The 27133-nt window shown below is 40.1% G+C and overlaps 2 protein-coding genes across 5 annotated transcripts in view; both read left to right on the forward strand.

The window, feature by feature from the left end:
• C6 (complement C6) overlaps positions 1 to 4388 on the forward strand; it is a 58600-nt gene extending 54212 nt beyond the window's left edge. For all 3 annotated transcript variants that reach the window (XM_014867418.3, XM_014867417.3, XM_070519714.1), the window contains exon 18: positions 771 to 4388. In XM_014867418.3, coding sequence (XP_014722904.2) covers positions 771 to 952 — 182 coding nt within the window. In that variant the 3' untranslated portion in view covers positions 953 to 4388. The remainder of the gene's footprint in view (positions 1 to 770) is intronic.
• A 13011-nt stretch (positions 4389 to 17399) lies between these two features.
• LOC106847874 (eukaryotic translation initiation factor 3 subunit L-like) lies at positions 17400 to 19311 on the forward strand. Of its 2 annotated transcripts, XM_044779374.2 has the most exons (2): positions 17500 to 17728; positions 17800 to 19311. In XM_044779374.2, the coding sequence occupies exons 1-2, from the start codon at positions 17651 to 17653 to the stop codon at positions 19129 to 19131; spliced, it is 1410 nt and encodes a 469-aa protein (XP_044635309.1). In that variant the 5' UTR covers positions 17500 to 17650; the 3' UTR covers positions 19132 to 19311. The 2 variants fall into 2 exon arrangements, with proteins under 2 accessions (XP_044635307.1, XP_044635309.1); XM_044779372.2 differs by having other exon boundaries at positions 17400 to 19308.
• Positions 19312 to 27133: the final 7822 nt, after the last annotated feature.

Genomic DNA, 27133 nt, shown 5'->3' on the forward strand with positions numbered 1-27133 from the left:
TAACTTTGCCCCTAAATAATTGTTTTAAAACTATTTCATGAACACAAGTTTTATGTGAATTATGAAATGATTGGATGGTTCTGAAACCAAGCCTCATAAGAGAAGCACCCAATTTTACTGCTTATTAAAAATACAGATTCCCAGGCATAACCCAGGAATATTCTAGAAAGAAATCAACAAATGTGGTGTAAGTTATGTTAAGGAGTTCAAGCCTGTGTGTCATTTATGACTTAAAACCTGCTTCTACCACTTACTAATTGTGGGACCATGGGCTAATCACTTAATCTCTGAGCTCAGTTTCCTCACACGTAGAATTAGTGTGATAACACAGAGTTCATATATTTGCTGTAAGGATTAAATGAAATAAAGCATATAAAGTGTTTGGCATGATGTGTGGTTTCACAGTACATGCTTAATAAATGATAACTATAAATGTATTCCGTCAATGCCAATGAGAAAAGAACAGAAAGGACTGAAGACATTGTGGAAATGGATTGACAGGACTTGGGGATCGATTGGATCTGGGCAGTGAGTGAGAGGGAGGAGTCAGAGACAGCCCAACTCCTGAATCTTACTGGCTTAGTAGTGCACTCTGCTCTCTTACATCCAGATCACTCCTTTCAACAATGGTTGGGTCTTTCGAGTCATCGCCTGTGTTCCAGCTTTCTTATTCATTGCCACCAAGGTGCTCACCACTCTGGGGACAAGTTAGGTGAGATCAAATTCTAAAGCACTGTGGTGAGTCACACCGTCTCTCTCTCTCATTGCAGCCCCCACTTCCAAATGTGTCTGCCTACTACCGCCCCAGTGCTTCAAGGGTGGACACCAACTCTACTGTGTCAAAATGGGATCATCAACCAGTAAGAAAACAGTGAACATCTGTGAAATAGGAGCTGTAAGATGTGCCAACAGAAAAGTGGAAATACTGCATCCTGGGAGGTGTTTGGTCTAACACAATTACTGATAAACAGATTTACCATCCAAAAATAATCCCTACAAAAGGGCATTCTTGTACAAACAACAGACTGGCAGGCCTAGAAGTTACTGACAAATTCTCTTGTGTTAGTTTCATGTAATTATTCTCCCCTACCTCTCCTGTCTTAGCCTCCTCTATCCAGTTCCAGCATATGACCCCCTGTAGCACACTCCTAGGTAATAACTTTCACGTCAATCTAGCAAATTCCTCTGTTCAGGTTGCACTAAAATGATGGAACTTCCAAGGACTTTATGAAGCCTGCAGTATTAAGCATCCTCACAAGTAGAAATAGGAACAAAAACCATAATTTCCTTCAGCGAATTAGTAAACACGGAAATCTACAACAACTTGTAAAACACATTCTTGAAAGTGAACTTTCATGCATTCATTCAGCAAATAATTCGGAATGTCTATAATGGGCCAAGTACTGTTTCAGGTGCTGGGGAGTCAGCAGTGAACAAAACAGACAAAAGCCCTCATGAAGCTCACGTTCACGTGGAAGAAGATCTACAAAAAATAAAACAGGCAGGTAAAATATATAGTAGGTTTGATGGTGATAATTGTATGGAAAAATAATGCAGGGAAGGGTGAATCCTATCCTTAAGCCTTATCTCATGCAAGCAAATATTCCATAGTAATAAGCATCACATTAAGGATGATTGCACTCAAGTGGAAATTACCCTGTTTAAAGTAGTTAAGAATAAACTTCTGGAATTCCATTTTCTTAGCAAGGAGAAAAAAGATTCAGCTTGTAAGCTGAAGTGTGTGATGGATGGAAAATCATAAGATAATTTTGAAGGAATAATTTTTAAAGCAGTCAGATCTTTCGTATTAGGCCATGTCAAGTAGACGCCCATATTGTCGTTTTGGATTGGAGAAGAGAAGATTCTTTGAAAGAGCAGTTCTCAAATATTAGTGTGCTCGGAATCACCTGAAGCTCTTGTTAATACACATCCCTGTGACTGACCCCCAGTTTCTGGTTCAGTAGGTCTGGGGTGGAGCCTGAGAATTTGTGTTTCTAACAACTTTCCAGGTAGTACTGCTGATGATCATGAGGGGATCACATTTGAGAATACTTAGTTTAGAAATCGAGTCATCAACCAGCTAATCCTGATTACTAATTGATCTCAAAACCTTAGCCAGCCAATGTCTAAGCAGGTGAGTGGAAACGCATTCCCTTCCTCTAAAACTCATTGGGATTCCCACCTCGTGGAAGGGGGCTATGAACTACAGCTCCCTGGTGGCACCCACGCTAGACTGTTTTACATTTGGATTCCCACCTCGTGAAAGGGGGCTGTGAACTACAGCTCCCGGGTGGCACCCACACTAGACTGTTTTACAGGAAATGCAGCTCCTCTTCGATCTCGTTAATCAAAGGATGTTAGCAAAATCTAAAACATCTTGTAATATCAAAGGAGAAGAATGAGAAAGGAAAAAGCCTAGAAACAGAAAACATATTTTCCTGGTATAACAGCAACTGAGTGGGAAGTTTTCTTTTTCTAGGAGTCTGTAACCTATCTTTTTCCCAGGGAAGTCACTCCACTCCCTCCTCACTACAGGAGTGGTACAGACCACACTTTTAAGCCTCAAGCCTTTGGCACTCCCAAGACCCCAGATGGAGGGCAAAGAGGAATTAAATACTCTCACATCCTAAGGAAAGCCACTAACAACTGATTCAAGGAACTTTCCTCAGAACTGCTGTACCCAACTCTCACACCAGCCCCACACCTCTCCAGGCTATACAGCAGGACTATGGGCAGAGGGAGGGGAGCCATGGGGATCTGCAGCCACATGAATGCAGTGCTCATAGTGAAAGTCCTCCTCCTCTCCTGTGCTTTTCCTCCCGTTGGTGAAGAGGAGGATGATGCTGAAAGTACCCACTGAAGCTAGGCAACTGAAGCCCCGAGAGAATCATTTGTAGGGTGTGGGGTCACAAGGATATGTGGTCCTGCCCTCGCTGGCTGGATGCTGTGGAATCTTAGAGCTGCCGCTGGTGAGCAGGGCGCTGGAGGAGTTCCCAGAGATGGGGATCCATACCACTGGTGGAGTTCTCCCTTATATGAGCACAAGACCACTTCCTGCCTAGAGAGTGCTGAGGGCAGGATGCTTACAAGACAAGCCTGCACCATTTTCATAGCAGGGAGTGGTGTGGCATGACTGGGTGCAGCCCTTGCTCTATCAGAATCCCAAGGCATAGGGAAGGAATGGAGAACTTTGGTACTGCTGGCTCAGCAGGAAGGAATACAGAGAAGAGGAAAGGCAGGAGCTCTGAGGCCATCCTGAGTCTTGAACATAAACCTATGGAAAGTACCAAAAGGAGCCACGGCTGCCTCTCTCACAGGGAGTTCTGGGGGACAGAGTGGGTAGGGGTAAACCAAAACACCACGCCAAGAAACACAGGAACCACCAATAACATAGAACCAGATTTAGTAAGAACAAGTCCAGAGGTGATGCTCCGTCACTGTCTATTACATCAAATAACTCCTGCCATCTCTTCTGGGTCCACTTCCTTGCTTCCAATACCAGACAGCCAGACCCAGCAGATCAAGGGGAGGGGAGTGTCCTAGAATGAGGCATGCTCCTCCCCATCACTTCTATGATGCCAGAGGGGTTATAAACAGACAAGAGCAACCCTGGTACCCTCCCGACCCCACGTCTTCAGATCCACAAGCCTGGCTGACCCTGGAGGCGGAGAAAGAGATAAGATGTAAATTGGATATGACAGTAGAGACTTAAACTGGACCAACTTTTGAAAACAGAAACTGACCAGAAATCTACGTGACCTGTCCCAGACATGAAGCATGAGGAAACCGGAATTTGGCAGAACATAGTGAAAGCTGTGAGCATGGCATTAGTTTTCTAGGGCTGACATAACAAAGTACCACAAACTGCATGACTTAAAACAATGAAATATGTTGTCTCACAGTGAAGAAATCTGAAATTAATGTGTCAGCAGTGCCATGTTCTCGGAAATCTGTGGGATAGAATTCTTCTTTGCCTTTTCTGGGTTTTGGTGTTCGTCAGAAATCCTTGGCATTCCTTGGCTTGGAGATGCATCACTCCAGTCTCTGCCTCCATAATCACTTGGCTGTCTTCATCGTCTTCCTTCTGTGCACGTCTGTCTACCCAAATTTGCATTGTCTTGTGAGGACAGCACTCATGTCGGCTCAGGCCCACTCTAATGGCCTCATCTTACTTGGATTACATCTGCACAGACCCTATTTCTAAATCAAGTCACATTCACAGGTACCAAGGTTTTGGACTTTAATGTATCTTTTTTTGCAGACACGGTTTAACCTATAGCACTGTGATTGGGGAAAACAAAATGTTTTCTTTTTGCACCCCATAATATAATCAAAGGTTTATACCAGCTATTACACTCATATTGTTTGATTAAAATCAGTCATGCTTGCTTTAAAGTGTTTTATTCTTTTACTTGTAGCAATCTTCCCTTTTAATGGTGATTAGTTAGTCTTTTTGCCACTTTAGTTACCTTTGTTTCAAAGGATTTTTTGAGTGCGCTAATCCATTAAAGTTTGCATTAGGCTGATTTGCATTCCATTTACCAGTGGAATTTTTCACTCTGATATTAATATTAATATAGCAATTTAGTACAAGTGTTAAGAGCTAGTGATAAAATTGTCATCATGAAGCAGAGAGCAAACCTGAAATATATTAAATACCTGGAATTTGGACCTAGAATCTCCAACGCTGTCCTAGAAGATTAAATAAATTCTAGATGAGAGGTAACAGCTTTATCCTCTTGGGCTACCAGAGATGAGTACCAACCATTCATGCTTATAGCTTAAGTAACTGGAAACCAATTCAGGTCTTTTTTTAAAATATGGATTGTAATTTTTGTTGATTCTGCCAGATATTGACAAAATAAATGAGACCTCCATTTAAAGAATTTTATAGATAGAATGCTATTTATCTCACAGATCCTAGGAGCAGAGCTCTAAGACTATGATTTTAAAATTCCAGTCCTCTGGTGAGGTGACATTCAAGTTTAACTAAAGAGTTCCTCTTTTTGGCAGGCTTTAGTAAAGCTCTCTAAATTTTAGAATATGTTACTGTTTTTTTCTCCTTCTACAAAAGCCTGCAACTCCCACAATCACCTTTCTTTAGTTTTAAAGATTGAGCTCTTCTGTTATACCCAGAAGAGCAGCCACAAGCTAAACCTAATCCACATCCCTTCCTCAATTCAAATTCTGAGTAATGAGACTCTCACAGACCATGATGTCTCCAGTTGGTGTTGGGCACCAAATCCCCTGAAGCTTGATTAATTGGATTTGAAATGGCTGGCTCTCTCTAAGGTCACCTTCATTCTTTTGGAATACGTTGTGTGTGGAATCAATGAGGCATCAATCTTCTAACCAAACAAATGGCCTGCAAAATTATACTTGTATCCATTTTATTTTATGAGAGTGAGACAGGCCACTGCTATCCTATTTGTCTTCTTGACAAGTTCTAGCTGCACAGCTTCAGTTCCACGTGTCAAATGTCAGTTAGTAGAGGTATGTGTCACCAATCAAGGGACTCCAAGGAACAGATGGTGCCTTGAAAGTCATGCTCACAAAGATTTATATAGAAAGATGTTCATCACGACATTATTTTTAATAGCAAAAAATGATAGAGTCTAAATGTCCAATAATAAATTATGGCCCCTCCATATGATGGGACAGTATGAGACCACTGACAAGCATCTTTTAAAAAAAGATAGGAAAGGACATAATAAAAGATGACAAACCAGGTTACAATACTATATATAATTACAGCTATGTAAATTGTGTGTGTACGAAAGCCTTTAAAAACAACGATCGGGAGAACAAATCTCTGGAATTTAGAGTTATTTTCATTTCCTTATTTATATTTTTCTGTACTTCTAGATTTTCTACAATCAGCAGGCATTTTTTTTTTTGAATAATTGGGCATGAAAACTCATCCTAAAAATTTTTGCTTCTACTTAGGTGAAAAGAACAGATAGCTAATTCTGCTTGTATAGACACACTGATGACAAATTGGCCTTGGAGTTCAAGCCAGCCTCATTGGTCTAGACCTGCCCACACGAGGCAGGTAGTAGCTTTCAGCCAGCCATGTAAGCCACACATGCATTCATTCATTCATTCACAAGCATTTTCTGAATACCTGCTAAGCCACAGGAGTTAGGTCTATAATCATGCAGAGATTTTTGGAGAGGTTTATGGTATACTGGGCAGATTTTAAAGGTATACTTAAACCAGTATTACACAAAATAGAAAGCATTGAGTTACTATTAAAAACTTACAGGTACCGATAACATCCTTAGGAAATAAAAAAACTGGACAGTTTAACAAAATAAAATTGAGCCTAAATTCTCAAAGTTTGATAACAGTTGGAGATACTGAGTAGCTGTTTGAACATGGACTGAGTTCTTCTGAGACTCAGTTTCCTTTTGTGAAAATAGGGACAATACCAGTCAACTCATTCTATTTGTTCTGAGGATTGGCAATAAATATATATTGCAACTACTAAAGAGCCTAGAATAAAATGTGCATTCAACTACTTGGGTGTTATCATTTAATGCCGATGGAGAAGAGTGACTGGACTTCACCTCTTATTTCCCACCACATGAGACACTTCCTCTATCGTCAATCTTGTCTTGAAGCCCAATTTATTCAGGAGCCCATGGATTTGCTTAGCGTGTTCAAGAGAGAGAGATGGCTGGAGTATTCAGACTCCACATCTAACTAAGCTGATGAAATGTGCGTGTTCACTGTGCTCATGCAGGCGTGACCACAATGATCAACATCAGCCATAAATGTTTTAAGTTCTCTTTGGAATGAATCACCCTTCATGCCAAATAAATGGAGGTGGCCCAGTGTTTACAATTGAAAACCTGACAATCTGTGATATCAAAGCAATATGAACAGAAGATCCATAAATAGAAAGTGAAGAGCAAATTCAACTGGGTAGCTGGAAATAACACTCGAAGGATTGCTTGCTTAACCACCCTTGCATGATGGAACAACATAGTGGATTTGGAAAGACTACATTTTACCTAAAACATGAGGGTAAAGCCATATCACAGTTCAAAGCCAGGAGACCGGAATTTGTCTCCTCCATGAAGCTGTATTTGTAATAACACCAGGATCTAAAGCACCACCCTAACTGAAACATCTCCATTTTGTTTATAACAACTGAAAACTAATTCTTGCTTTGGGACTTGTCTCCTCTTCTACCAAAAGGCAGTGATTCACACTGGTACATCTTTGCAATTGTCAAAAGTGCTACTCACCAGTGTGGCTGGCTCTCCATCTCCCAGGGACCTGGTAGGATCATACTTCTTGGCTCCTGTGGGTTGGGGTACCACGTAATTGGTTCTGACTAATGAAATGTGAGCAGGAGTACATGTTTAGCTTCTGGACAAAATGTAATTGTTGGCATGAAGATTCTCCAAAGGCCCGCCTTTCACTGTGGCACATTTGAAATGGTGACTGCTCCATCAACTTGAGTCTCTGAGTCACTAACATGAGCAGAGTCCTCTAGTCTAGAGAACTCTGTCAAACTTCTGTGGGTATGTGGCATGAGCAAAAAGTAAACCTTTCTGAGATTTGGGGGTGGTTTATTTGTTACATTATTACCTATCCTACCTGTCTGTCTATAAGTGTAACAAATGACATGATGACATTAGATGCTGATCTCTTTCATGTCCCCAAATTACATTCCAGAACACTTTCAGCTTTCTATGGGCATTATTGAGTAAATAGGAATTGCTATTGCTTTGAACATGGCCTATAATCATTACTATGCTTGGGAAAAAATACAGAAATAAATTAAAATTAGAAAAAGGGAATGATTAAGTTTAGTTCTTAAATACATTCTTAATTGCATCCATAATTTTATAGAGAAATTGATTAGTGGAAAATTTAAGTGACAAAGACCAAATAAATCTTGTATAGAGAGTTTACCTGCTAGTACTAAAAAGAAACGTAAATGCAAAAATGGTGAACCCTTTTCTAAGAAACTCATTATATTTGGATAGTTTTATAAAATGTTAGAAACATTTACTATTTTAAAAAGCATTTCAAAGTTAATTAAATCTGCTTCATATTTCTTGATTACCAAATTATTCCTATTATATTTCACACAAATTGCTTATCAAAACTGCATTCTAAAGAACTTCAGGCATTTATAAAGATGCATATAGACAAAAATGGATTCTTCATTCCAATTTCTAACACTGGGATATAGCTTAAAATCTAACTACTATATTGTAGCAAGTACTATTTATTACCTCTCCCTCTCCCCACCTCCCAAAATCTATTCATCCCCCTGTCAATGGCCACTATTTCACAAGAGGCTGGTCCCAATTCCAACACCAGACCCAAAAATTAAATTGCAATTGGTTTAAGTCAATCAGGGGTGTCCCATTTCCCTTCCCCATGTGGTTTAGACGGTGCAGGTGATGCAAGTCTGATGAACAAGAGGTGAGGAGCATCTTTTGGAAGGCTTCTTAGAAGGACTTTCTCACTCTTCAAGAGTTCACAGGAAGAGATGATCTCTTCTAAATGTTGCCAAGTCTGAATGTGATGCTTGAAATTGCTGCAGCCATCTTGCCACCTTGAGAGGATTTCCATTTGTGGTCTAGGCCAACACATGGAAGAGGCTCCAGCAGAGGCATGAATCTGGACCCTTTGTGACATCACTAAGCCCCTGAATTAACCAACTCTGGAGTGTCCATGCTTCTGGCCTTCTTACTAGAAAATAATAACTTTTCTCTATTGTTTCAGCTATTTTTGAGTTGCATTTTCAACTACTCATAGGCAAAGATATCCTGATTCAGAAATGAGTCATGTTCTTGCAGTTTGTATTTCCATGATGTTGATAGATTGATAGCATGTTTTTCTTTTAAAATGACTATACCTTGTTTACAAAAAATGGAGAATTCCCACTCCTGATTGAAAATACTTATCTTTTATCTAACAAAGGAAAGAGGAACCTTCAGAAATGGAACCTTATAAGGCAACAATTTAAGCTTATAAAGAATTTCTTCTTTATTTCTTAGAATGCCAAAGTCACCTCCAAAGCTTCCCACTGAACCAGTAATAACTGTAGGCCTGTTGTCAGTGCCTTGTTTAATTCTCTGAGGTGAAAGGGAGACCTACAGCTTACCAAGCCCTACTAGGTGCCAGACTCACCACAGAGCTATTTTATTTAGCCTCACAGCAACCCTAAGAGACATAGATATTACAGAACTCATGTAGAGATGAGGAAACTAAAGGTCAGAGACCAGAGTTACTCACCAAATGTTATATATCTTGTAAAAAGCAGAGACATAATTCAAACCTGGCCAGTCTAACTCAAGACCACAGGGGCTAACTGTACAGTATCAATGTTAAATTTATTGGTTTTAGAATGATACTGTGGTTATAAAGATGGCTGCAAATTATCTGACATTCTTCCACTGAGATGTGGGTTCTAGTTCCCCACCACTTGAATCTTGGCAGGCTTCTAATCCTTTAAAAATGATTTTGATGTTTTATGTGCATATATTCAATGAGCAGTTATTTAAAGCAAGTTCCCATGTCCCCTCTCACCCCCAAAATGAGTTTTTCACTTGAAGAAAAAGATTTAATAGATTACTGCTTCCACTAATGAAGTAGAGCAAAAGTGATGGTATGTGACTTCTGAGGATGTCAAAAAAGCCTTGAAGCTTTCACTTTGTTCACAGAAACACTTGCTCTTCATGCCCTGAGCTGCCATGCTAGAAATCTGACAACCCTGAGGCCACCATATGGTGAGGAAACACAAGCCACATAAAGAGGCCATGTGTCAGGGCCCTGGTGAACAGTCACAGCTTAGTCCAGATTTTGAAATATCCCAGCCCAGATACCAGATGTGTGAATGAAGAAGGCTCCAGGTGATTCCAGATTCCAGATGTTTAAGAAACCTCCAAAGGTTTCAATCTTCCCAATTGAGGCTCCGGACAGCATGAAGCAGCGACAAACCATCTCCACTGTTCTTGCTCTGGATTTCTGACCCACAGAATCCATAAGCAATATAAAATAGCTGTTGTTTTGCACCATTAAGTTGGAATTGGTTTGTTATAGAGCAATAGATAACCAAAATAGTTACATAAGAGAATGTCTCCGTTCTTAGGAAATACACAATGTAATATATAGGAATAAAAGATACGGGGGCTGGCCCGGTGGCATAGGGGTGAAGTTTACATTCTCCGCTTTGGCACTCAGGGTTTGCAGGCCTGCATCCTGGGTACAGACCTAGCACCGCTCACCAAGCCACACTGTGGTGTCATCCCACATAAAATAGGGGAAGATTGGCACAGATGTTAGCTCAGCAACAATCTTCCTCAAGCAAAAAGAAGAAGATTGGCAACAGATGTTAGCTTAAGGCCAATATTCTTCACCAATAAATAAATAAATAAAAGCCCTTAAAAAAAAAGAATAAAAGATATGATGTCCACATCTTTTACTTTCAAATGGCTCAGGGAAAAAATATAAGATATATTTTTGTATATATCTTATGTATATTTATATATATTATATTTATATATGATTATTTATTTTATTTTACATATATATGTACACACACACAGACAGAAAATAAGAAGTGTGGCAAAATGCTAACAATTGGTGAATCTGGGTAAAGTGTTTATGGAGTTCCTTGTATTATTCTTGAGATTTTTCTGTAAATTTGAAACATTTAAAAATAAATTTAAAAAGAGAACCCATGGGCTTTCCACCATAACATGGGTGAGACATCATATATGTGTGAACACAGCTAACAACCCAAGGCAGTATCTAATTTTCTGTTAAGTCACATGGTACAGACAACCTCATTCCATTTCTATGCATCAGTATCAGTCTGGAAGAGAAATACTCACAAGTAAAACAGAGTGTCTTTCCACCTCGGAGTAAGGGACAATAATCTAAGCAGAACAAGGCACTGTGATCCTACCTGGAACACAGGTTGTATTTTAGCATGGGCTCATTTTCTATCCAAAATAAGGCTTTGATGCCGCAAAACTCAATTATGGTGTGCACTCCAAAACGTCTGTTTGTACAACTATTTAAAAGGTAACAGGTGCCCAAGAAACTGAGCAAAGTCTCCCACTCTTCAAGAAGAGCCATCAGTCGAACAAGTTGTGCACTCTTGCAGAGCTGAAAACCTAGGTGAGAGCAGATTGACAAAAATACCAAAAAAAAAGTTCCTTAGAAACTAGATTCCATTAAACTATGAACAAGAATTGTTCTGAGGTGTTTGCCTGGCTGCACTGAAGGGCTGACAGCAGCTGATCATGCAAGACTGAGCATTAATGATTACAGCCTAATTGTTCACAAGCCTGTAGTTACGGAACCTGAGCAGACAGAGGTTAACAGTAGAGCTATGAGGTTGAATTTCCCTTTGTGGGTGGCTGTCTTCTTCACCTGATAAATATGCCCATTTTACTCAAGATGAGAGAGCTCATTTTTCAGACTGTTGTGACTTTCTGCTCTTAGTTCTAAACAACATCTTTAGTCTTTGGAGGACTTTATTGCTTGCTTCCCTTCCCAAAGACTGACTGAGCAGGAATGGTGAAGGAGGGCCAAGTCTGAGCCCGAAGTCCTCTGCCTGTCAATGCAAGGGCACAGAATCAATGACAACAGGACTTGCTTTCAAGGAATTATGGGTAACTGAACTGAGGGTAACTCAAGAGTGTCGTTTCTGGATCCTCAGCCACTGGAAACCCTGCCCTTAGCACCACAGGACTGGCCAACACTAAAAATTCCTAATTGTGCTTTGTTTTTATCTGGTGCATTAGTTTCCCATTGCTGATATAACAAATTAGCATAAACTTAGTAGCTTAAAATAGCATATACTTATTATCTTATGGTTCTGGGAGTCAGAAGTCCAAATGGATCTCACCTGAAAACAAGGTCCCAACAAGATTACATTCCTTCTGTAGGTTCTAGCGGAGAATCCCTTTCCTTGCCATTTCCAGCTTCTAAAAGCCACCTGCATTCTTTCATACATGGCGCCATTCCTCCATCTTTGAAGCCAGCAATTGCATCACTCTGACCTTTGTTTCTGTCATCACATCTCCCTCCTTCTCTCTCTCCTTCCTCTTACCACTTTCTCTTGTAAGGACCCTTGTGATTACAGTGGGCTCACCCAAATAATCCAGGATAATCTCCTGATTTCAAGATGCTTAACTTAATCACATCTGCAAAGCCCCTTTGTCCATGTAAGGTAACATATTTACACGTTCTGGAGATTAGGACATGGACATCTTTGGGGAGCCATTATTCGGTCTCCCACATCTGGTGTATTTCAGATATCATTAGCCATGATAGATTTAGAGTTCTCCATGAACTGGGACTTTTTCTTTTTTAGTAAAGAGAAATCATTTTACAAAGCAAATGATCAACGTACCCCTACTAATACTAAGAGTATCCTTACCACTTTGCTCCTGACCCCATAAGATGGGACCAGAGCTGCTAGGATATTCCAAAATACTTAGACTTGAATATTATCAGGACTATCTCCCTATATCATACTTAAGTTTCCTTATGCATTCTGTTTTATTCTCTCTCTCCACAGATAAGCTTTCTCCCATAGTAGAAAACAAGGTAGCCAAATTTTAAGGAAAGAATAAGTGGATAAACCTTGGCTCTCTGAATCTCAAGTTAAAACCCCGGGAAAGACTCTCATTGGTCCTGCTTCAGTAAAGTGATCAACTGTGATTAAAGGCAAGGTCATGTAGAGCAAAGCAGCAGCTCTGACACTAGCCATCTGGAAGTGTGTGTGTGTGTGTGTGTGTGTGTGTGTGTATACGGGGGTGTGCAATTCCCTTGAGATTAGTTACCATAATATAGAAGAGCAATGCCACAACCAAGCTTCAAATTTCCTGTTGACCCACCAGACAATGAAGGATGTTGAATCAGGGTAGTGATACCTCCTTCAGAAAGTTGAGACATTGTGCAACAATAAGAGATCTCCTGGTAGTGGTTCCCAACTGTGGTAATCATCAAAATCATTTGGAGAGCCTATGACGCCGGCTGGTGGCGCAGTGGTTAAGTTGGCGTGTTCTGCTTCGGCAGTCCGGGGTTTGCCAGTTTGGATTCCGGGCGCAGACCTACGCACCGCTTATCAAGCCATGTTGTGGCAGGTGTCCCACCTATAAAGTAGAGGAAGATAGACATGGATGTTAGCTCAGGGCCAATCTACCTAAAAGAAAATAATAAATGATTCCCAAGTCCCACCCAGAGCTACTAAAGTAGAATCTTTAGAACTTAGATAATAGCACATATTCAATAAAAGCCCAATCAGGAAAACTGTCTCAGATCCAGGCTGAGGCAGGCATTTATATCAGGAATTATACTGCCTACCTGCTCTGAGTCCTTCAACATGGGCCCTAGTCCAAGCTCTATCCCTCATTCATTTTCTTACATCCACTTTAAGGCCTCTAGAACTTTCCCAGGCTTGTGCTAGTGCAATAAGATCACATGGCTACTTGAAGCTTGTTCTGAAAGTTTGTTCCATTAAACATCATGTCCAAGTCCTCTAGCTTGGCCAACTGCACTGGCAACTTTAGCTTTAAGCTTGAGAATCACAGAAATCCGCACCCACTTGTTCAGGGGACCGTTTCATTCCGACTCTTTACCTCTAGACTACTTACTGCTCTGAAATAGTGAGGAAGAGAGGAAAGGAAATGATAGAGAGTAAAATGAGAGTACTATGACAGAGTCAGGTGAAAGAGAACAGAATGTGTCACGGTAAAGGGTACGCAATTTATCCTTTAACTCAAAAGATGGTGCCAAGGTCCCCTGTGCTGAAGTCACCTCAGGTCGTGCAACTCAAAGTGCTTGTCTGTGAATTATTTCTTCTGGTCTCTGCCAAGACAATGAGCCAGCACCAGAATGTAAATCAACAAACTGCTTCCTTCATCCACAAAGTCTTGCTACAGCAAAAAAAGTAGGCTAAACTAAGCAGTGCCATTAGTGGTAAAGGTCACACACATTCTGTCATACGTTCCTTGCCCCCTGAAAACCAGCAAAACTCAGTTCTCAGAAGTGGCTTTAAATATCCTTGACCAAGGGTACTTGTTTAATGAACAACCACCACAGTAATATTAACACACTTACTATTTATTAAGCATTTACTATGTGCTTAACTGTCATGTATAAAAATGTATTGTAAGCTTTACAATTGTGTCTACTAAAATTGATAGCAATATATGTGAGGACAGGACAGTTAAAAATCTTCTTGGTATACCTCAAGATAACTGGCACAGAGCTATTAACACCGCAAGTGATCAAATATATTTAATTGATTAAAGCAAAAGCATAGGAGAAATAAAGAAAATGCTGGATTAGAAATATAAATGTGGAAGTCATCTATCAGTGACACTAAAAGCTATATAAGTAAATAATTTCCCTAAGAGAATAAAGCCCAATTGTTTCTTTTTTGAATTATTCATCCATTAATTCATTTCAGTATTTATTTATTCATTCAACTGAGAGCTTACTAAAAGCACTATTAGAGACAAACATGATTCTTATTCTCATGGAGCATAGATTACTATGGAGAAGATGAAAGTAAATTATTAATTACTAATAAATAAGTTATTACAAACTGCAAAGAGAACTCCAGAGTTGGAAGAAGCCAGATGACATGTGAAGTCTTAGGGAGAAAGTAGCAGACGGTGCGAACAGCCAGTGTAAAGACCCTGAGGTGAGAAAGTCTGGGGCTTTCCTAGGAAGTCAGGCTCATTTGACTTCTGCTTTCACACAGGTTGGAGGCCAATATGCTGCTGAAAGCAAAAAGAGAAGCCAGAGAAATTCAAAAATCATAGTACTTAGGCATAAGAGAGCTATAGATGCAAAAGGACTAAAGAGGATAGCATTTCATATAAGGAGCCTTCAAGAGGTGAACTGAGGATCTGCCTCTGTCCCTGGGGGGCACCTGCTGATCCTGGACATTGTCTAAAAGCCAAGAGTCAGGGCGAAGCACAGGCAGTGAGCCACTGCTTGGGAGACAGAGAATCCAGTGGGATCTTTGGGTTGTGCAGGACTTAAGTGATAAAGCTGGTGAAATGAATGGCCTCAGGTACGTGTCCACTTTCTCCCTCAGAACACTGACATTCCAAAGATGCAGAGCAGGTGGCTAAAACATGAAGCTGAGGCCTCAGCAAAGCAGAGAGGGATTTCCTGCAGCATCCCAGGGCTTTGGAGCAAAAGGCCTGGGAAGAAAAGAACAGCAAGTAAGAGCTGAGAGCCGTCGGGGGAGCAAAGAAATGATCCTGGCTCTATCCAGCCACTTTTTACATATTTGCCAATATGGGAGCACCAGCACATCTAGAGACTGAAATCCAGCCTGGGTTCCCATCAAACATGCATTGCTGGGGGACAGAAAAGCCAGCAGAACATTGGCAGATCTATCAGCTAAGAATGACAAATGCGGAGACTTACGAGCACCAATACAGAGTAAGTCTCTTCCTCAAGACATCTGGCCATCTTGAAGCCACATGAGGTAGGGGGCTGAAGAGTTAAGTCAAAACCTCTCAAGATGCCCTACACTTAGATTGTGGTGATGGCTGAACAACTCTGTAAATACACCAAAAGTTCGGCCACGGGGCCGTCCCCAAATCTGGGTGAATTTTATAGCATATAAATTATTTCTCAAAAAAGCTGTCTTTTTACAAACAAACCAACGAACCTCAAAATCAGGGTAGAAATAATCACCACGTCTCACCACTGAGGAGATGAAATTCTACAAGACTTTCAATGAAAAGCCCCAGAGGACCAAGCCCTAAGATCAGGGTTGACCTGGAGGGGGACCACAACCCAATCTCAACCCAGCTCAGACAAGGAGCCAATTAAGTTCATCAGTTCTGCACTCTATCTGCCTAGCTAAGGAAAGAGTAAAATTCCCCTGGTGGATAATAACACCAAATGGAGCCTCTACTCTTTTTTTTAATATATATGATATTTGATATTTAACAAAAAATTACTAGGCATGTGAACAGAGAGAACCATATAATGGTTATGAAACCAATAATCAACAGAAAAAAAATAGGCAATAACTGCAGGTCCTCATGTGACCTAGATATTAGAGTTAGGAGAAAAGACATTAAAATAAGTATGATTTTTATGTTCAAAAATATAATTTTTTAAAATAAAATGCATGTGGCTGGACCATACAAGCAAGTGAGATATGAGATTGAAGATGAAGGTAAGGACTGATCATGCAGGGCCCTCTAGGCTCTGGTAAAACATTTTAATTTGATTCTATCTCATGGTTTTAAGTACGAAAGTAAAAGTAATTCAATTTTCATCTCAAAAAGCAGGATTAAGAAGTGATAGCTCTAATCCAGGTGAGAGATGACAGTAGCTTGGGCTGGGATTGTCATAGAAGATAGAGAGAGAAGTAGCTAGATTCAACATATATTTTGCAGGTAGAATCAATAGGACTTGCTGATGGTTTGAATATAATTGATCAGAGAAAGAAAGATACCAAAGATAACTCTGAGGGTTCTGATTTGAGCAAAATTGGGTAGAACGACAGTAGAATAGGTTAGGGAGCTGAGGGAAGTCCTACAAAAGTTGGGAGGCTTTCCTGAGATTACCAACTAGTTAGTAACAAAACAAGGACAAGCTCCTGATTCTTGTTCCAGTACTCTCTACCATACTAAACTGACTATCCTCTATGAAGTATTTTCAGGAGTATTATAAGAGTGTCTGTCTGTATTACACAGACACTGCACAGAAACATCTTGTTTAAGAGCCCAGTTTCCAAGAGTAGTCAAATATTAATTTTGAGGCTTTAAAGATGGGTGGCAAACACAAGTGCCTTCAGAGCCAGGAAATTTAAAGTGGGTAAAAATTAGGAGAGGAGAGGGGGGGCTCTTTGATGAAACTTCAGTGCTCATCATACCTAAAGGCATTCAAATTCAATTTTTAAAATATTTGTAATTACTCTCTTGCCAATTAAAACAGATTTTTTTATATATGTAGTACACCAACTACCGCTAATTAAATGCAAATATTTTTGGTAACACTTCATTTTGTCTTTGAACATAAGCAAAAGATAGGCAAGTCCTGTTCAAGGACTCTACTCTTGTTCAGCCACTTATTGGAAATGGCAATGTGTTTCTAATTGCATGAATATTTGTATGTAAAATAGAAGTCCTAATTTCATTCCATAAACAAAAAAAGAGCTAAAAGAAGGCCATGACTAAACTAATGATGATAATGCATTGTGATTCAGGGAATATAATTAATCCAATCTTTTACAATTAAATCCAAAAAAATTAGTTGGATTATCTTGCCTGATGTATTTATTGTTCCTTTAAGATGTGATGCCAGGAACCCTCAACCTCATCACCTAAGGAACAGACAACAGAAAGAGGAAGAAAAGGATGATCACAAAGTAGAAGCTGCCAGGTCTCTGCCGCGGTGTTCGCGAGCGCCGCAGCCATGTCTTATCCGGCTGATGACTACGAGTCCGAGGCTGCCTATGATCCTTATGCTTACCCGGGCGACTATGATATGCATACAGGAGATCCAAAGCAGGATCTGGCTTACGAACGTCAGTATGAACAGCAGACCTATCAGGTGATCCCCGAAGTGATCAAAAACTTCATCCAGTATTTCCACAAAACCGTCTCGGATTTGATTGACCAGAAGGTGTATGAGCTACAGGCCAGTCGTGTCTCCAGTGATGTCATTGACCAGAAAGTGTATGAGATCCAGGACATCTATGAAAACAGCTGGACCAAGCTGACAGAAAGATTCTTCAAGAATACACCTTGGCCTGAGGCTGAAGCCATTGCTCCACAGGTTGGCAATGATGCTGTCTTCCTGATTTTGTACAAAGAATTATACTACAGGCACATATATGCCAAAGTCAGTGGAGGACCCTCCTTGGAACAGAGGTTTGAATCCTATTACAACTACTGCAATCTCTTCAACTACATTCTTAATGCTGATGGTCCTGCTCCCCTTGAACTGCCCAACCAGTGGCTCTGGGATATCATCGATGAGTTCATCTATCAGTTCCAGTCATTTAGTCAGTACCGCTGTAAGACCGCCAAGAAGTCAGAGGAGGAGATTGACTTTCTTCGTTCCAATCCCAAAATCTGGAATGTTCACAGTGTCCTCAATGTCCTTCATTCCCTCGTAGACAAGTCCAACATCAACCGGCAGTTGGAGGTGTACACAAGTGGAGGTGACCCCGAGAGTGTGGCTGGGGAGTATGGACGGCACTCCCTCTACAAGATGCTTGGCTACTTCAGCCTGGTGGGGCTTCTGCGTATGCACTCCCTGTTGGGCGATTACTACCAGGCCATCAAGGTGCTGGAGAACATTGAACTGAACAAGAAGAGCATGTATTCCCGTGTGCCCGAGTGCCAGGTCACCACGTACTATTACGTTGGTTTTGCGTATTTGATGATGCGTCGCTATCAGGATGCCATCCGCGTCTTTGCCAACATCCTCCTCTACATCCAGAGGACCAAGAGCATGTTCCAGAGGACCACATACAAGTATGAGATGATTAACAAGCAGAATGAGCAGATGCACGCGCTGCTGGCCATCGCCCTCACCATGTACCCCATGCGTATAGACGAGAGCATTCACCTCCAGCTGCGGGAGAAATACGGCGACAAGATGCTACGCATGCAGAAAGGTGACCCGCAGGTCTACGAGGAGCTTTTCAGCTACTCCTGCCCCAAATTCCTGTCGCCTGTAGTGCCCAACTACGACAACGTGCACCCCAACTACCACAAGGAGCCCTTCCTGCAGCAGCTGAAGGTGTTTTCTGATGAAGTGCAGCAGCAGGCCCAGCTCTCGACCATCCGCAGCTTCCTCAAGCTCTACACCACCATGCCCGTGGCCAAGCTGGCCGGCTTCCTAGACCTCACCGAGCAGGAGTTCCGCATCCAGCTGCTTGTTTTCAAACACAAGATGAAGAACCTGGTGTGGACCAGTGGCATCTCTGCCCTCGACGGCGAGTTCCAGTCAGCCTCCGAGGTTGACTTCTACATTGATAAGGACATGATCCACATCGCAGACACCAAGGTCGCCAGGCGCTATGGGGATTTCTTCATCCGGCAGATTCACAAATTTGAGGAGCTCAATCGAACCCTGAAGAAGATGGGACAGAGACCCTGAGTATGTTCACCCTTGCGTTAAACGGGAACCTATTTTGATGTCACTGTAGGTGGGGAGTGTTTTTACCACCGTGAAGCCTTTACCCAGCTCATCTATCAGCAGGTCAACTGAGTTGAAGTTTGTTTGTATCTCTGACAGAAATGTTTTAAATACGTCTCAGTAAAGGCTCTTGGGAGCCAGAAAAAAAAAAAAAAAAAAGTAGAAGCTGCCAGTGATGTACTCAGATGGGTATTCAACAAGAAACCAACAGGAAAAAATTGTGATACAGAAAGAACTATTTTTCACCTGTTTCATGAAATTGTTTAATGCTTAAAGAAAATGTTTAATTTGTGTATATTTGAATTGGGAAGGCATCCAGCTTAAACGTTTCTTGCCAGTTTTGTAATTTCTAAATGTATTAATATAGAACCAAAATTGGCAGGATACCAGTGTAGCATGCCTTTGACAAAATGCCTGAATGTTTTTAAATGCTTAATTCTTGAAAATGTACTTAATGAAAGGACAAAAATTCAACCCAATTATGTAACTCACAAAGGAAAATAATCAAATAATAATGAAATATTTTGAAAGCATATGACCCACAAGGACTGTCATTATTGAGTTAACATTTTAGAATTTTTATTATCACTTTTGCATCTGTTTTTTCATAACATTTCATAACATGTCTTTTTGGCTCTCAAGATATCTGTTGTGACTTGATTTATTTTTTTCTTTTCTCAATCCTTAATAAAAGTGGGCAATTTGATCTATTTCTTCTGCTATTTTATTATAAACAAGAGCTTTCATGTGCCTATATGAGCATGACTGTTTCTCCTACCTGCTTACAAAAAACATATGAATGGACATCAAAAATATGGTTTTGTATGTAGAAAATCAAACACTGACTTTGCAACAGTTCAAATGAAAAAATCTGAGACTATGAAGTGGTGACAACCATTTAGATTAGCCAACATTGCAATAATTACCACTTCTATTTCTACTGTTATTATTACTACCATTGACAACAATAACAATAATACTTTATTTTAGTCAAGTAATATTATAAGAATATGCATTAAATAGACAACTTTATTATAAGCAGAAAACAATGACAAATAAAATATTTGCATATATTTTAAAAGTTGTATTTGTGCTTACATGATATTAACCAGATATTCATAACCAGAAAGAGAACTTAGTTGTGTTAGGACCCCAGACCTACTGAGCTTCAAAATAAAACCAGAACAAATATCTAGATCAATTTCTAGGTGGTTGATTAGAAACTATAATGCCACATACATTTTCGACAACCAGAGTCAGTTTCATGGCATGAATTCAGAGATGAACAGGAGCTCCTTGACATGAACAAAGTCTTTTTTTAAAAACCCCGTCTCAATCTGGAGAGAGTAGCAGCATTTGAGATCCCAAACATAGGTCAAGCTAACCTGCTGGCTTCAGGAATACATTTTTTATATTCTCTCAGGATAACAGACCCATGTTACCAAAATAAGGTCTGATTCCCCACTAGGATTCTAGCAACTGGGTAAAGGGGAATTGTAAAATACTAACACGGAGATATGCACATGGCAAAAGAGAAAGAAAACACGCACAAGTGCTCACACACATACATATGAATCCTACACAAAATGAACTTGCAAATAAAAATTTCAAAGCAAGTGAGAAAAATGAGCGTCATAAAGCTCAAAAAAAAAAAAACCAGAAGAAATTATTCTAAAATGACAGCAAATATTAAAACATCCTTCTATGGACTCTCTTCCATAGAGAGGATGAGAAAGAAGAGGAAGAGAAGAAGGATAATGATATTAATAACATCCACAACAAAATAATGGCAGCTAAAATGGATTGAGTACCTTTGTCACTATTCTTAAGTGGACTGATTCATCTACCACAACAAATCAATAAGGAAAATAAAGGAGGAAATTGCAATTTTTAGCTATGTCCCATTAATCCACTAAAAGCTCTGCTTAATTTCTCAACCTCTTGACTGTAGAATCAACAAACATCTCAAGAGAAAATAAAATGGTGCCAAATGCTCGACATTCCTCTGTGAACTTCCACTCTCTCTTCTGAATTTTGCTTTCATCTCCAAAAGCAAAATCAATAATTATGAAACAAAGACAGCATGATAGGAATCAAAAATAAGTAGAGCTAGAGGAAAACTGAAATCACAGAGATGAAAAGTACAACCACTGAAACAAGAAGAGAGAACAAGGATCTAACTGATGAGAGAACTGGTAAATCAAAGGATCGTAGTTAGGAATTTATCCAGAACAAAATGTAGAACATAAAGAAAAATAAAAACTTAGACGACATAGGATAAGGAGAATAGATGAGAAGCTCCAATATATACCTAATAATTCTTCCAAAACTACAGAATAGAGAACATAGTTCATCATTTTCCTGAATTAAAGGAAGACACAAAAGATCAGGAAAAAAAATCCTGGTACACAACAAAACAAATCAAAATAAACCTGCACCTCTGAGTTTTCTTATAATAATAGTGATATTTCTATAGTGTTGCACATTGCTCTGAGTGCCTCGCAAAAGTGTTCTGCTTCTGGCAATGGCAGCAGGTTTTTCAGACTAATCTTTCACTGGAGAACAACTACGAAATCTGGAAAATTTATTAAGCAAAATTTGTATGAGAACAACAGAGAGCTACCAGGAGAAGGAGGGCCTGCAGTACCAAGATCCAGGCAGAGGGAAGCAGAGAGAAGCAAGCTCTTCCCTTTGAGGTATCTGTCAACTCTGAAAACGGTAGTCGAGGGGTTGAGAAGCTGAGCTAAGCTTCACAGCAGTTCATGAAGCTGCCACAATTTGAGTTCAGGGACCACACAAAAAGAGGGGTCCTAATAAATACTTCTGTGCTCTTGATTTGACCTTGAAAGAGCTGAACTCTAAGAGTAACGCTGAATTAGACCACCTGTAGGTCCATCACGGTCAAACTGCTAAACACCAAAGAGAGAAAAAAATCTTCAGTGTTGTTAAGAAAGAAAGAAAGAAAAAACTTTTCAAAGGAGAGCCAAACTTATCTCTGACTTCTAAACAGAAATAATGGAAGCCAAAGACAACAGAATTATATTTTAAAAGAGCAGAAAGGAAGCATCTACTAAAATAGATACTATATAAAGCAAAATACCTTTCAAAAATGAAAGCGATAAAAAAATATTTTCAGAGAGACATAAATGGAGAATTCATCATTAGCAGATCTGCACTAACAGAAATAACAAAAATTGTTCTTTCAATAGAAGGAAAATGATTGAGATGGAAATGCTAATATGTGGGTAAGTAAATACGGACTACACAATCAATATGTATTTTTGTAAGGATTATAATAAAATATGAAGAAAATTGGAGAGAGAAATATATGAAAACAACACCACATAATTTGAGAAGTGGATAAATGAGGTTAAAATGTTTTAAGGTCTTTGCTTTGTCTGGAAAGTGGTAAATGTATTCATTTATATTATACTTTAATAATTTGAGAATGTTTTATAATCTCTAAATCCATAATGACTAAATAAGAATAAAAACATATAATTAACAGGATAATAAGGGAGTAAGCAAAAATTAAAAATATAATTTAAAAGAAGTCAAAAGGAGCAAAAAGAAATTCAGAATAGTTAAGACAACTAGAAGGCTAATAACAAGATCAATGTAAAAGTATATTAGTAATTACATTAAATATGAAACAACTAGATTGTGTCAGTTTGGTTCCTCCACGTAGCAGGCATCAAGATGGAAAGAGAGGTACAAAAGATTCATAGGCAAAAATAAAAGAGGAGAGGAAAAAAGAGTAGGCAAGGGGAATCTCAGATCACAAAGCAGATCTGATACTGTGAAAAAATAGGGCCAGAGAAGGATTGCAGAGAAAGACTCTCAGAGGGGGATGCAGCTCTGAGAAAGTCTCCGCCAGGCTGATGTTGAGCCCAAAGCAAAGATGGAGCGTTAGATGAGTCACACGCTGGACAGCACAGGCTGGGCTCTGCTGTGCTTTCTCATTGCTAGAAGCAGCCTTAGTAAAGAATGACCGTGGGCTGAACGCAGCGGCAGATCACAAAGTAGTTGGAGGCTGTCTGCTAAGTACACTCCTTGCAGCAGCTTCTCTCATCAAGACTGATCTGAGCAACATACCTCCTAAATGCCACAGCCCACCCTTTGTCCTGTACGGATCCACATCTCCACACACATTCAAGAAGCAACTTCTTTAGGGCCTTTCTTCTTCAGGTGAACACGGAAGAGGACAACATATAGCTTCTGTCATTATTGGTCTTGGGGCCACAACTGGTGCTCATTGTCTCCCTACTCCACTATCCATTCTCAGCTCGCTCACCCTACATTATCATCTGCAGGTTTTAGTGCTTCCTTGGTAATATTACCCAGAGCCTCATTCCTGAAAGATCTGAGACCCTGGTCATAGTACCCTTCTCAGGAGAGGGCTGCTGCATTTGTCCATTCACAATTATAATCAGGTAAGAGAGTAACAAAACAGACCCAATTGGATCACTTAGATTCTAGTAGATTCCTCCCTATCCCCATTGTGTAAAAGAACCCTACCTATGTGGTCCTGTATGTATCATTTTTATTCCTGCAGTCTTAGCTCTGAATATACCACTTCCATCTTGCCGTGGACTGCTGCTCGTCCTCTCTGGCTTTAGATTTGGCAGGTCGGACAGAACCCAGATCATAATAGGAAATGAGGGATGCATGGTCACTTGGTAGCCATGGTCAAGTGTTCTACCAGGACTCTGTAACACTCCAGTAGCTATTTCTCAAAAAAATGTATAATTCTCCACTGCAGATGGCTCTGTCTTTCTCCAGAACACCAGAGATCTGCATTGCAATTCTTCTGCTGGGGCTTGCCATAAACTCCATAATGAGTCCTTTTTCACCTCGGACACTTCAGTGCCATAGTATTGACTGGATTATATGGCCGAGGGGCAAGGGTGTTTGTGTCAAAGTTGACAGCCTTCCATGTTACCATATGTATGCCAGAGCACCATTCCTAGGTATGGCATACGCTCCCTCCAGAACCTAAAGAGGACCATCCAGCATTGTGCAGCAATTTGTCCTTTACTTTGGATATTCTGACACACCCCTGACTATATCCTCTAAAAACTTCACTGAAATGTTAGGTCACTGGATTTGTATAAGATTTTTCTCTCATCCTCTGGAATACCAAGGCTTCTGGCGTGCTAATTACCTTTTGCTCATCTTGCCCAATCAGCATGATATCATCTGTGTAATGGATCAGTGTGGTGTTCTGTGGGATATCCAGATGGTCCAGGTGGTCCAGACCTCTTTGAAGTATGTTATGACAGAAGATGGGAGAGTTAACATAGCCCTAAGGCAAAGCTTTAAATGACTTATTGTCCACATGGATACAAATTGTTTCTATTCTATTGAGAATGGAAAAGAACACATTCACCAATGGCCAGACAGTATGTACCTGAGACATTATTACTTTGCTCTTCCAATGATACCATGTCTGGTATGGCAGCTGCAATTAGACTTATGACTTAGATGAGAGAGAAGTAGCCTAGAATCATTCTGTAGCATCCATTTGGTTTCTGCAGGGGCCAGATGGGCTAATTAAATGGAAATGATAGGAACCACCACCATATATCTTTAAGCCCTTTAAGTATGACACTAATATCCACCCCCTCAGGATTGTTTTATATTTAATATCTTGTCTGGGGTTTGACATGGTTCCGGAGTCTCACGTTTGTCCTTCTCCACTACAGTAGCTCTTAACCTGCAGGCCAAAAACTCAAATGGGACGATTACTCCAACTGCCAAGTGTGTCAATTCCAATTATATACTCAGTGACAAGCAATGGACTCAGTGTAAGGCAGACTTTGGCCTGGACTCCATTCATTACCTGGCTCCTGTTTGTCTTCACTCTAACAGGGAGGTTCCAATGATGCTTCGAGTCTCTATGCCAACTCAGACCCTGTGTCCCATAGTACTCAAAATATTTTGACATTCTTATTTTCCCAGTGTACAGAAACCCAAGTAAATGGCTGTCAGTCCCTTTGGGGAAGGACTAGAGGTGTTTTTACAATATAAATTTGCCATGGCGTTGTAAGGTCCTCCCTTTTGACCTGGCCACCTGGATTCATTGAGATCCAGACTAAAAATTGGCTCAATAAGGAAAAATTGGCTGAGCAAGGGATCATGATCATTTTGTTAGGCAGCTGTTCCCAGCCTCTTGCTCCTCTATTCTTGCCTTCTTCTGATGGTGGATGTAAGTAGCATCCTCACTGACTGCCCCTCTCAGCCATAACTGATGGTCTTAATGAGCAGAATGTCCTCTAAGTCATTCCATGTAATACAATCTCCTGGTGGGTCTCTTGACCTCCCATAACATATCTACTCCAGCATGCTCCCTTCCCTCAGCCTCTTTGCTTCCTCTACAATCTGCCTCAGCAACTCAGGTATTTCAGTTTCACTCAAGGGGGGCTACAACTTCCTCCTGGCTTCTAAGCACCACCCCAGCAGTTAATTTTCCCCATTCTCTGGGGTCCTTGCCAGAGTGTTAAATCTCATGTTTGAGAAAGCTCCCCTAAATCACTGAATTCTTGCCTATGCTGTCTTACATTCCAATTACTAGATCAAATACCCTAGGGGATAACACTTTGAAACCTTTCAAAAGATGTCAGATACAAACTGAAGTATTTACAACTGAAATGGTACGATATCTGTGATTTTATTTAACTAAACAAAAAGTAAACGAAATAAAATGTGTGTGGAGAGTGCTAGATGAAATTAGAAGACCAAAATGTTAAGAAGTACTGACACTGGTTGATGGACCCATGAGGGGATGTTTGTGGTCCTTATTATATATTCTTTTTTATTTTTGTATCTTTGAAAATTTCAATAATAAAAAGATAATAAAAAGAAATTAAAGAGCTTCAGATCTTTTATTTTCCTATGGGGTTTAACATTTTTGAATTTTTTAATAAAAGGTAGGAAGGAAAGTTTGAATGTAATGGGATTGGGCAATGTAAGAGAGAAGGAAAAAACAAAGAAAGAGAAGGAGAGAAGGAAAAGAAAGAGCAGAGGGAGGAAGGGAAATCTTACATATAATAGGAGCTGGTGAAGAATCAAAACTTAAGTGTAACTTAAACACTACCCATCCAACATTTCCTTTTGCAGAGAGCTGCAGCCGCTGGGAATTGCGCGGCTTCGCCAGATGCCGCGTGAGGGCTCTTCTGAATCTCTTGGGTGGCCACATGGCCTTTGGAAGATGAGAGACTGGTACCCTGAAATCTCCAACAGCCTCCAGCATGTTACCTCGAGGTCCTGTGCCCATGTTTAAGGTGTGAACTAGCTCCCTTTGCATAAGGGATTCTAACATGCAGTCAGGGTGGAGAATAACCGGATTAAGAGATAAAGGTATAGGTACCGCCCTGCACGAAGATGCTACATTGAAGGATGAATAGGAGAATATTTTTTGAATAAAATTTTTTTCTGATGTAATCCTGCTGTTCTTAGTTAGGCAAGTCATGTCACTTCTCTGTGCCTCCCTTTTCTCAGTTGTCAAATGGAAATAGCCATACCTACCTGAGAAAGTTATGAGGAGTGAGTATAACACACTGCACTATTGTTTGGAAGACATCTAGCTCTCTACTTCCTAGATAAGTGCTCAGTGAAAGGTAGCTATTGTTATTTTACAAAACGTTGATGGATCCAGGCAAGCCTTCCATTCCCAGAGGAAAAAATCTCTAATTGTGAAATAACATTACAGATGAGTAGCGGAGATCTTTAGGGATTTTCATAGGAGCCCTCAAATTATACATTATGAGGCTCTAACGTCTGCCTGTACAAGGTTTGGAAAGGGGCATTCATAAATCTAAGAGAAAATGCAAATCAAGGTCAGGATGAAAAACAAGTGTATCTCATATTATTAGGAAAAAATAAATCTAACAATACTGAGTGTGAGAGAATAGCTATCTGTGGGATTGTTTATATTCTGCTAATGAGATATAATTATAACACT

The sequence above is a fragment of the Equus asinus genome, chromosome 10 (genome assembly GCF_041296235.1).
Source record: "Equus asinus isolate D_3611 breed Donkey chromosome 10, EquAss-T2T_v2, whole genome shotgun sequence".
Lineage (NCBI taxonomy): Eukaryota > Metazoa > Chordata > Mammalia > Perissodactyla > Equidae > Equus > Equus asinus.